The sequence below is a fragment of the Gekko japonicus genome, unplaced genomic scaffold (assembly GCF_001447785.1).
Source record: "Gekko japonicus isolate JY-2015 unplaced genomic scaffold, Gekko_japonicus_V1.1 scaffold1131, whole genome shotgun sequence".
NCBI lineage: Eukaryota > Metazoa > Chordata > Lepidosauria > Squamata > Gekkonidae > Gekko > Gekko japonicus.
Genome location: NW_015161986.1, coordinates 549,717 through 561,696, shown reverse-complemented (window position 1 = coordinate 561,696; position 11,980 = coordinate 549,717). Strand labels below are relative to the sequence as shown.

Below are 11,980 nucleotides of genomic sequence, written 5' to 3'. Positions count from 1 at the left end.
ATATATATATAATTCAGGGAAACGAGCAGTGCATGTCACTCAATGTTGTTACAGGCATGGTACCCATAATCACTAAAAAGCTTAATCTTTGAAAGCAAAGTACCATCACATCGCCAGTCCTTGCAAATCTAGGCAGGCCTGACAGAATGCTGATTCTCTAGCTACTCGTCCGAAAGGCCTTGGTAGTAAGTAAACAGACTAGCTGCATTGTGTGGTGGAGGCAGTGGGAAGGTTAACATGACAAAGGATGAAGCTACTCACCCGTAATGTTGTGACTGTAGTAGGGTCCCTATATCGCCCATCTTCTTCCTTCAAGTTATAGCCTTCAGGTCTTTTGTCTCTTTCACTGATTTTCCACAATTTTATTGTTTTATCTGAAATATATTTTAGCAACCAAACAAGTAGCATTATAGGAAGGCTTCAGATCTTCATCAATAAATTCAATTGATCATATAAAGTTACCTTATACCATCAATCTATCAAGCTCAGTGTTGTCTACTCGGATCAACAGTGACTCTCCAGGGTCTCTTTAACTGGAGACTTAACCTGGGACTATAATACATGCACAACCACATTTTCTAACACTGAGCCATGCCCTTTTCTGCTCTGGAAAACGCAAATAGCTATGAACTGAAACCAGGTGCAGGCAACAGAACTATCTCTTGTAGCCCAGTAGTCCTAATTGAAGCCCATGAACCAGCAACATTTCTGCAGCTACCCATGCATACACATCTGGATACTCACTGGGGTATACAGAATTGGCCTTAGGATAGTTCCAACATGCCACCAGTCCCCTCAGCTACTGGGCCATGAAGGAGGCAGTCTGACTGGACCTCTCTGCCATGGCCCAGAGGCTCTTCTCATGCCGTCTGATGAGCATGCAGAGTGAGAGGGTTTCCCCCCCCCATGCGGGCAACATTGTCAGTTCTCATGGCCCACGCCTGCTCCCCTGGACAGGTGAGCAGTTGGTCTTCCCAAAGGTCAACTTGCCACTATTCAGCCAACCAGTCCTGACTGAAGTGAGCACATACTTGTGCCTGCATCCTCTCTCTCAGTCTGTGCTGGGAAGCTGGGGTGAAACACTCTTCCCCAAATTAAAATGAGACTGGAAAGAAGTAGGAGGACCATTAACCAGTTGGACTGGCACAGAAATGCCCCGCCAATCTCCCCTCTGCCATTCTGAATCCACCTGCACCAAAATACCTCTACCGAACCCTGGTAGGAGTGCAAAACAGGGTGATATTGAAGGTGGTGTGTTCAAGTTCACTCACTGAGTCACCAGCCACCCTAAACCAAAACTGCATTCTGAAATTAACACAGCAGCAGCACAAAAACTGTTCTTCATCTTGATGGAGATGAAAGGATAGAGTAGGATAGTGAGACCTGTGCAAACAAAAACCAGCAGAACCCACAGGAGCACCATAAATAATGAAGCAAGGGCAGCTGCAGTACCTAGGCTAAGGCTCCTTCACTGAGGCAGTGATGGTTGGTGTACTGCTCCTGCTGAGAGAGGAAGACCAGAGTGGACACACAACACCCCCCTCACTTTCTGAGGCCTTCCCTGGGGAAATGGTGTATAGGGTTTCTCTGGGTTTGCCCTTGGCTTTGGAAGAAAACAAAACATTACTGGGTTTCTGTGTATTGGTTCAGGTAGGCTAGCAAATGTTCCTCACCCCTGCACTTTTGAGTGTTCTGCTGGGCTTCTACTGCCATTGCTTCTTTAAAAAACCCTGCTGGGATTCTGTGGTGTGACACTGGTTAGTTCTGTTGGGTTTGCACTGCTGCCACATCGACACTGGGTTGTGCTGCTGGATACTATTGCACTGATTCTGCTGTCTTTGCAACCCTCCTCCCCCTCGCTCAGACTGGAATCCTGTGCTTGACATCAGACCGGTTGAATGGCATTTGCCAAAATGACACTGAGTTCTGCTGCTATGCACTAGTAGGCTGGCATTGGGTTGTGCTGCTGGGCACTACTGTGCTGGTTCTGCTGTCCTTGCAACCCCCCTCCCCCTTGCTTGGATTATGATTCTGTGCTTGACATCAGTCCTGTTGAGCTGGCATTTGTCACAATGACACTGGGTTCTGCTGCTAACATTGCACTGGTTCTGCTGTCCTTGCAGAAATGCCCCTCCCCTCAGTTTCTATTTCAGAGATTTTCAGATTTGACCTTAGTCCTATTGAGTTTTGGCACAGCCACAGTGTTCTGTTACTGGCCTTGCAAAAATGTCCCCACCACTTCACTTTCTACTGCAAAGATTCTCTGGGACATTCTGCTGGGCTTATATTGCCTTGCTATTTCCCCCCACTGGAAACAATAGAGGATGGGGACACCTTTTTTGGGTGCCCATAGAATTGGATGCTCTGGTCCAATCTCTTTGAAACTTGGGGGTCTTTTGAGGAGAGGCTTCAGCAGCTACATTTCAAATTTGGTGTCTATACCTCAACCCCCCACCCCCTCCTGACCACTGAATATACCCCAGGAGATTTGCCATTCACTTCAATGGTCCCCATAGGGTATAATGGACCCAAATAAATTTGGGTTTCCTGAATATTTACAAAATCCGAATACCATACTGTATTGGTATTCAGGAATACTGGGAAATAATGATATTTTCCAGGTCCAATATACCCAAATCTGGGGAGAATTCCCCCCCCCCGCACACCTGTACAGACTGGCAATAAGAGGGATTTCAAATCAAACATTGTGGCTTACAACATCAAAACAAGAGATAAGAGAGAAGTCTTCCCAGAAACAGGAGAATCTTGATCATCATAAAGCTTAAGATATGAACAGGCCCAACTTACAAATAGCACATTCTGGGATCCTGATAGTTTTGTGTGTGCCCGCCCCACCCAATTCTGAGGGCAGTGAGATATGACAGAACTATTTTCCATGGGTCTGCCCCATTCATATATAAAAGGGTCTTAACAGTGAAAAGCATGCACGGGGTCTTGACCTCCCTCCACTGGCACCTCACCTCCCACAGTGGGATGCCCCAAGTATTTTTCTCTTCTTTGTATTTGTTATTTGTATATACAAGTAACTGAGAGAAGTGGATGGAGCAACAGAATTAAGGGAAGATGTGGAGGAGAAGGGAATATGCAGCACCCATCACTGAAGACATAGCCACACTCTCTCCTGCCAACCCTGTTTCATATATCAGTGTGAAAATCAACATGCCCCCACTACGATCATGCCTCACTGGCCCCAAGTACATAATACTTGTGAATTAGTTTAGGAGGCGAAGAACCTACGTGCAGCCCCAATACATCAGACAAAAGTTAAGCCCAAGTAAAACACCCTGCGTCCAACCCTGGCCAGCCAGGTGCCTCTAGCAAGTCTACAAGGAAAAGGAGGATGGCAGAAGATATGCTTTGTAATACAGCCATAGCACAACAGTGGACTGTTGCATATTACAGGAAACCCTCCCACCTTGCACACCATAATTTAGAAAGCCTTACCGTTTGTGGACAATAAAAACTGAGCAGCATTTTTCTGGGGTAACCACCTAATTTTGTTGATCTTCTCTTCAATTTCTAAGCTTTTCAAGTAGTCAAACTCTGGTTCATGGCTTTGAAAGGTACTGTAAACATTGTATTCACCTCTGCTGTGAGACTGTGTTTTGTTCTGAAAGAGAGGACACAGATCTGGTGAGCAGAGCGGCCTGGCTATATGTGCAGGCTACAGTTTACAACAGGGCCACCCACCTTACACAACACACTGGTTGTGGGCTGCCAGTCAGTGAAATAAATCAGCAATTAAACCCCTATGGGTTTAATGGACTAAGTCTGTGTTCATGTGCAATCTGAAATTACAATTCTAAAAAAAACCCCAACAACAGTTTTTAGATGATTCACACAGGTTGCCACAGGTGCTTTGTTAGAAGAGGCATTCTCTTCTGTGTGAGAGAACAAAAATACATTCCCAATGTGGTTCCTGCTGCCAATGGATTTATAAAGTACATGACTTAAAAATAGTTTCCTTTTTACAAAATGTTGCCTTCTCAGTCAGAGATACCTTAGAAACCGATCAACCAAACTGACTAAGCATTTCAGCTCTATTTTTTTTAAGGCACACACTTAAAACCTCTTAAGAGCATACTTTAAAACAAGATGCATGAATGAAATGAATGACTATTTGAAAATAAGCACAATAAATTCCATACACCCAATGAAGATGTAGCAAGGCTTGGTTTACTACTATGTCAACTGGACCTTACAGTTCAAGTGCATGTCTGTGTATGGAAGGCAATTCAGGTACTCCTGTCAATGTCTTGATTTCAGACTATTCAAGAGGAATTAAAAATGCCCTCTAAAAAGAATGTAGGTTGAATCAACACATTTTGGATTCGCCTACACTTACCCCTCTCTTTTAAGATAGATTTTCTTTAGCAAAACTTTAGTGATTCAGAACAGATTAAGTTTTTAAGTCTGCAGGTCAACAGTTTTCAAAAGAATGACTCACATTTACAAGAGGTTCCAACTCCTTAGTCAAGCTATTAAATGAACAATCTCCACCTACAATATTTATTTATTTATTTATTTATTACTTTAACTTTTACCCCGCCCTCCCCGCCAAGGCAGGCTCAGGGCGGCTTCCACAAAACTGATGAACAATATACATTTTACAAATGATAAAATATAATAAATCATTTAAAACACAGACAAATCCGTTTAAAACATAACTTCTATGGCGATAGAAATAAAATGCAGTTTAAGGACACATTCGGCGGTGCCACCGCGCTAGGTCATGCTGGGTCTGAGTTCACACAGGGCGCTGCTGGTTAAGACGCCACTCCTAACAGAACGCCTGCCTAAAAAGCTCTGTTTTCATGGCCCTGAAGAACTGTGAAAGGTCCCGCAGGGCCCTGATCTCGGCAGGAAGCTCATTCCAATAGGACGCAGCTACGAACGAGAAAGCCCTGGTCCTAGTTGCCATCAACCTGACTTCCTTTGGGCCAGGGAGGTCCGGGTGGTTTTGGGATTCTGATTGCAGTGCTCTCTGGGGAACATGCGGGGAAAGGCTGTCCCTCAGGTAGGCCGGTCCCTGACCATAAAGGGCTTTAAAGGTCAAAACCAGCACCTTGAAACGAATCCGGAATGCTATTGGCAGCTATTGCAGAGTCTTAAGCATAGGCTGGATGTGCGCCCACCTGAGGTGTTAATAGGTGCCACAGATGGGTAGAGGCTACAAGGAAGTTACAGAGGGCTAGATGGAAAACAAGGAGGGGACCTAATGAACTTCAGGATTCCTCCAGCCTTGTGGGACATCATTGTCCAATACTACAAAAGAAAGGAAGGCAGAAATAACCTTGAATTTTTAAGAGCTGGAACGCTTTATTGTGCACACTCTTTCTTGTGACACTCGAATCCTAAAAAGGAGGGCAGAATCTTGTGCACTTGCTCATTCCCACCTGACAAGTACAGCAAGGCTGAGCACAATCCATGCCAAAGAATGAACCAGGAACAGCTGTTGCATTGCAAGAAGTCCTGGTCATGACTCATGGCTTGTATTCCCTTCAAGCTGTTACCTAAATCCAAGCACCCTGATGATTGCTTGCTTGTATCTGGAACCGAGACACAGTGATGCAACATGCACAGGTGTCATGCACGGGACTAGATGACACTGACAAAAAATCCCAGGGCATTCGTCCATGGCAGGAGTTGTAAAGCCAAACCCCAGCCTAATCTAATTAACATTGTGCCAGCATGAATCTTCCTTGAGCTGTCAATTAGAGATGGTGTTCACTTCCTGCCTCTTAAACCACTCCACGTTGCTTTGCACTGTTCAACCACTACCACGTTCCAGTCCTGGAATGACAGCAGCTCGGCAAGGAGTGAAAGAGTATGCTTGCAGAAATTCTACACAGGAATCATGTTTCAAGCAACACACTGTGGGACTGCCAACTGAATGGAACTCAGGGGTGCCAGCCTGCTGATACGGCATTGCTTTATGAACAAAACAAACACACCTCCGTGCCCTGGGGAGCTCTCCCCAATGCAGAAGAAAGAATAGGGCAGCAAACAGCATGAACAGAGCCCAAGATACTCTAGATAGGGTAAACGGTATCCTGTGGGTGTCATGACACACCCTGGATACTTTCAAAGAACTGTGACACACAGAGTTACAAACAGCTCCAGTGAATCCTAAAGGCCTCTATTCCAAACCTCTCTCACATGGCCAGGACATATGCAACACGTTCCTCAAACTGTGCTATGGGTATACGCTCTCTCTTGCCACGTTATTTTGAAATACGTATGAAGACGTATGCTTTGGTGGAATTTGTGAGGTTGCCTGAGGAAAGAGGAGGAGGAGAGAAATTTTCTGAGGAAAGGAAGAAAAAGACTTCTGAGGGAAAAGGGAGAACAGAAAGCTGTCTAAGAATGATTGTCCTGTGAAGAGAACAAGGTATCCCAAGGAGGAACCTGTAGACAGTGGTAGCCTACTGCAGCTGCCTCTTCACAGAGAGTCAGCCAGCCTCCAGGGCAGACTACAGAGACTTTCATATGCCCTGGAAGAGTAAAAGACTATCCCCTCTGTCATTCCTGCTTTAAATCGTGTTGCCCTAGATTCCATCATTTCTTCCCTCAACTTGGGTTGGTGGGAGAAATGGGGGTTCTAGTATCTAACATCCACATCCAGAAAAGGTCTAGTTGAACATCATACATTTTGAAACATTTATATCCCCCCTTTTCCTGATCAATAGGATTCAAAAGGGCTTACATCATTAAAACCAGCTATAAATCTCATTTTACAAAAAATACAATAAGAATAAAATGAAATACGATTAAGCCAATACATCTCCCCACCTTCATTAACAACTGACACCCAGATAATGTATTTTCAATCCACATTTAACACACTTTGCAAACGGATTTTATTGTGTGAAATGGCAAAATCCACTTGCAAATGATCAGTAAAGTGCATTGAAAGTGGACTGAAAGTGTGTTATTCAGCATGCGTAAAAGCATAGCTTAAGGCACCAAAAGAATGTTGGAAAAGCTCCACCTTACAGAGTCTTCAAAATGTCTGTCCTTGCCATGCTCCATGGCAAGCAGCTCAGGTTGGGAAAGGATTCAACCAGCAAGATGTCTATCAGCAGAAGCAGACCATTAAAAAGCTGAGAAGATTAAACCGTTATTAGAAAGCCTGGGTAAAAAGATGTGTTTTATCCTGGTGTATTAAAAAAATAAAATGGGGAAGGCATATCAAAGGCAAAGTGCCACCACAGAAAATGCACTGTCTGTAGTCACCACCAACCTCACCTCTGAAGGTGGGAGGCACAGAAAGCAGAGCTTGAGAGGCAGATCCTTGCTGGCTAGCTGTATAGTATGAGAGGAGATGATCCTTCAGGTATCCTGGCCCAAAGCTGTTTAGGGCTTAAAGGTACTATATCTGGAAACAGATGGGTAATCAGTGCAGGTATTTCAGCACAGGGGTGATACACTCCCTGTAACCATCCCCTGCATTTTGGACCGAGTTTTCCAAACCATTTTCAAAAGCAGCCCCATGTAGAGAGTACTGCAGTCTAACTTGAATGTGATAACCACATGGTTCATTCTAGACAGGTTATGCTTTTCAAGGAATGGTTATAGCTGGCAAGCCAGCCAGAGCTGATAAAAGGAGCTATGGCCATGGCGGAGAACTGAGCCTCCAACAGTAGGCCACGATCTTGTAACACCCCTCAATCTACAAACTTGCTCCTTTGGGGGAGTGCAACCCCCTCCAGGGCAAGCTGGCTCTGCAGTTCCTGAGCAGCTTCTCCATTGACCAACAGCAACTCAGTCTGGATTGAGCTTTGGTTTACTGGCCTTCATCCATCTCATTACCGTTACCAGGCAGTCATTCAGGGCTTCCTCAGACACACCTGGCTTAGCTGCTAAGGTTGATGATCTCCCAATGGGTTCATATAGATGTTAAATAGCATGGGGGACAAGATGGAATCCTGTGGAACTCCATAGCATAAATATCATGGGCAGCTGCTCAGCATTACCTTCTGAAATTGGTCGGTCAAATAAGAGTGGAACCACAGTGCCCCCTACTCCCAGTCCAGCCAGCCTCTCCATAGTTGATGGTATTGAAATTTGCTGAGAGGTCCAGGTGAATCAACAAGGATGCACTCCCCTATCACTCTCCTGGCAAGGGTCATTGAATTAGGGTGACCAAAACTGTTTCTATCCCAAAGCCAGACCTGAATCCAAACTGAAACATGTCCTCCAAGACCATCTGAAGATGTAAAGCTGCCATCTGCTTGAGAGCCAGCATGGTGTAGTGGTTAAGAGAGGCAGAATCTATCTGGAGAACTGGGTTTGATTCCACACTCCTCCACATGAAGCCTGCTGGGATGACCTTGGGCCTAGTCACAGTTCTTTCAGAACTCTCTTAGCCCCACTTACCTCACAAGGTACTTGCTGTGGGGAGAGGGTGGGAAGGCGATTGTAAACCACTCTGAGACTCATTAAGGTAGAAGAAAACAGGGTATTAAAACTTTTCCCCCCTCAAGCACTTTTGTCCAATAATGGAATATTAGCCACTGGGTGTGGGCAGTAGGTTGTTTAGGTCATTTTGGTCCAGAGACGCCTTCTTCAGGAGTGGCCTCACAACAGTCTCTTGCACAGTATTTGGAAGTACACCCTCCCTCAGACAGGTACTTATTACCTCCTGAACCCAGTCAACCAACCCAGCCCAGCATGATAATATTAGCCATGAGGGACAAAGGCCAAGATGGTCTTTCATGCTCCAGCCTTCATAAAGGAAAATGCAAGCCACTGTGTTCAGGAAAAAAATTTAAGATGTGGCCAAAGGAATACTTTCTGGTTCTTTAAATCTTTAAAATTCTTGTGCAGACTTGCTATTTAATTGTTAAATTTTCTATCTCTCAGCCTAAACAATAAGAAAAACAGAAACATGCTCACTGTAAACACACTACCGCTTCCCATATAAACGCACATGTCAACTCATGCCTACCCCCAAAGTTGCCTTTGGCAGTTCCACTTTGTAGTCAGGTTCGATCCTGTCCTCCTCAGTGAGATCTCATTCCCATCATTATGGCATCACACCAGGAACTGTCTGCCTAAGAGGTCTGTAGAGCACCCTCCCTCAACATCTATAACAGTTGTAAAAGTACTCTGTGTCTTGGAGCTCATTTGAAGAGTAACAGTGAGGTGGACAGCTGAGGGAGCAGTCCTCAGTCCCAAGTCATTCAACAAGGCTTACTCCCAAGAAACTTACTCCCAGGAAACAAGGCTTACGATTGCACAGTGACTTGCATCCCTCTCAGACTCTTGTAAAAAATATTTTAATGGAAGTGGGTGTCATTTTGATGTGGTTTAAAGGGTTATTGTATATTCCTTATGTTCCACATGCTGCATCAAGCCTTATTTTTAAATAAAGGTTAAAATGAGGACAAAGCAAAACATTAAAACATTAGTTACCCAGTTTACAGTGCAGACATCACTGTTGCCAATGAAACAATGACCATTTTCTCCTTTATTGCTGCATGATGGGCCCTTACAGACTGTTAAGTATGATTTTATGCTCTAGTCTTCTCAGTTGCAAATGGTCAAAAGGAGACAATTGTTTTCAATACACAAGTCTTGAATAGGAGTGTGCAATACTGATTTCTGAAAAATCCCGGATCCCAATACTGGTACAGTATCCAGATCTGGGATTTTTTTGAAACCCAAAATTTTTCAGGTCCAAGAGACCCAAGAAGATATTTTTTTAAAAACCCAGCCTGACTGCACGAGAAGCAAGCCCCAGGAGTTGCTGTGCCATACACAGCATATTGCTCCGAGCGGGACAGGAGATCCTGGCTGGGCTTGCTTCTCCTGCAGTCCAGGTTAAACTGGGCTGCATGAGAAGCCAGCCCCAAGCTGAGCCAGAGGGAACAGTCTGCTCCCCACTGGCACAGCTGATTCACAGGCTGTCTTCCACAGTCCCTTTAAACTTTAAAGGGGCTGCAGTAAAAGCCCAACAAACAGCTGTTTTCAGATCTACCTGGTAATCCCCAAATATATCCAGGATTTTGTTTTTTCCCGAGACAACCCGGATACATTTGGGATACTGAAATTTACCAGAAAAATACCGGTAAGGCGTTTTTTGGGTAGATTTTTGGCCTAATGCACACCCCTAAGTCCTGAACTCCTTGCTACTTTAGGTTCATTGGCTAGGTTTGAATCCACTACAGGACACAGGTTTGGACATTTTTGAAAACATCTGCACTTTTTATAAAGCAAAATTCAAGCCATCGTTGACTGTAGAGAAAAGCCTGGAAATCTAGGAGCACATTCTGAAGGCTCAGAAATGAATAACAGAAGAGGCTTCTAAGATGTTTTTAAGGTTTAGAACTCCAGTGCCCTTTGTAAACTCTTTGCAGCTTTTACCTGTTTCTGTTTGCTAGGTATGTTAGTGATTTGGACGCAACTAATTGCTCTGATGGAACCAGAAAAACAGGAGTGCAGACTTATTTCAAATTGCTACCTGCCAGCATCAGTTTTTTCAGTCCTAGCTGATCAAATAGGAAATCACATCTCGGTTACCTGTGACTAGGTGACAGGCATGATTGGCTCCTAATCATGCAAGAAACTGTGGATCAACTAAGGGAAATGAGTCAATCAGATGACAGCTACTGTTTCAGCTGAACATGTGATCTCACCTTCTGCCATAGTCCTATTTTGCAAAATGGGAACCAAAATAACCCATGCCATTTTATAGGAAAGTTTAATAAAACAAATTATGGGGGGGGGGGCTTTATTAACCAAGTGATAAAACTGGCTATGACAAAGATAAATGTTTCTCAGTACTGGCCTACATTGTTGTTACCAGGCACATATTCTCTGAAATCTTATTTTCATATTATAGCCAAAGGGTCCTGGAAACTGTAGTTTGGCAAGGATATGGAGAATTGTGTGAGAAATCCTTAGTCCCCTGCCACACAGAGACCTACTGACCCCTGGACCCCCTAAGAAAAAGGGTTCACTTCTGAAACCAGTTCATACAGGTGGCAGAGATGTATCTGCTCAGAACAGTGACACGCATCAACATAATAAACACTATTTATGTCAGCCTAACCTACCTCACAGGGTTGTGAGGGTAAAACAGGGAAGGGGAGAACATTGTAAACAGCTATGAGTCCCCCACTAGGGGAAGTGGAGTATAAATGAAGTAAATAATGCTTGTAAATAATACTCCCAACCAGGTAACACGATAAAAAAAAATCTTATCCTGTCTCCAAGGAGCTCACAGTGCCCCCTCCCCATTTTTCTATCTCAGAATCATCTCAAGAAATTAAATTGTGGGATGAAAGAGACTAGTCAAAGGCCAGAGAGCCTGAAGGATGTGTGGGGATTTGAACTCAGGTGTCTCTGAACCTAGTCCAACTATTATGCCACACTGGATGCCAAAGCAGTGGCATGACTACCAAGCTGCAAAACTACCAAGCTGCAAAAGTTCTGCTAAGAACTTAAATGGGTATAATCTAGTTCGCCTCTGTGATGAGATCTTCCTGAACGTATAACTTTCAACTATAAACAGCCTTTCAATGCACCTTTGCTTATAATTTCTAACCTCTCACGGAAAAGATAATTCTACAGGACAAACCTGAACAGCTTAGGTGCATTTCACAAAATCAAAAGTAACCTTGTGCCAAACCAACCAACCAAGTGGGCCTCTCCTTTTACTGTACCAGTGACCTACTAGTCAGCAGGAGAGGGTAAGAAAAAAACACAATGCTCCCATTAGCAACTTGCAGTAACTCATCTGTATTTCAGATTTTGTTTGCTGGCTGTCTTCAGTTAATATAAAAAAGGTAAGAGGTAAAGGTTCCCTTGCTCGAAAGCCAGTCGAATCTGACTCTAGGGTTGCGGTGCTCATCTCCGTTTCAAAGACGAAGAGCCAGCGCTGTCCAAAGACATTTCCATGGTCATGTGGCCGGCATGACTAAACACCGAGGCGCACGGAACGCTGTTACCTTCC

At 44.3% G+C, this 11,980-nt stretch overlaps 1 protein-coding gene across 2 annotated transcripts in view; it reads right to left on the bottom strand.

Annotated features, from left to right (window-relative positions):
* PPP2R2A (protein phosphatase 2 regulatory subunit B, alpha) overlaps positions 1–11,980 on the bottom strand; it is a 97,872-nt gene that overhangs the window by 7,789 nt on the left and 78,103 nt on the right. For both annotated transcript variants that reach the window (XM_015429808.1, XM_015429807.1), the window contains exons 4-5: positions 3,466–3,631; positions 262–374 (exon numbers count right to left, since the gene is read on the bottom strand). In XM_015429808.1, the coding sequence (XP_015285294.1) occupies positions 262–374; positions 3,466–3,631 (279 nt within the window). The remainder of the gene's footprint in view (positions 1–261; positions 375–3,465; positions 3,632–11,980) is intronic.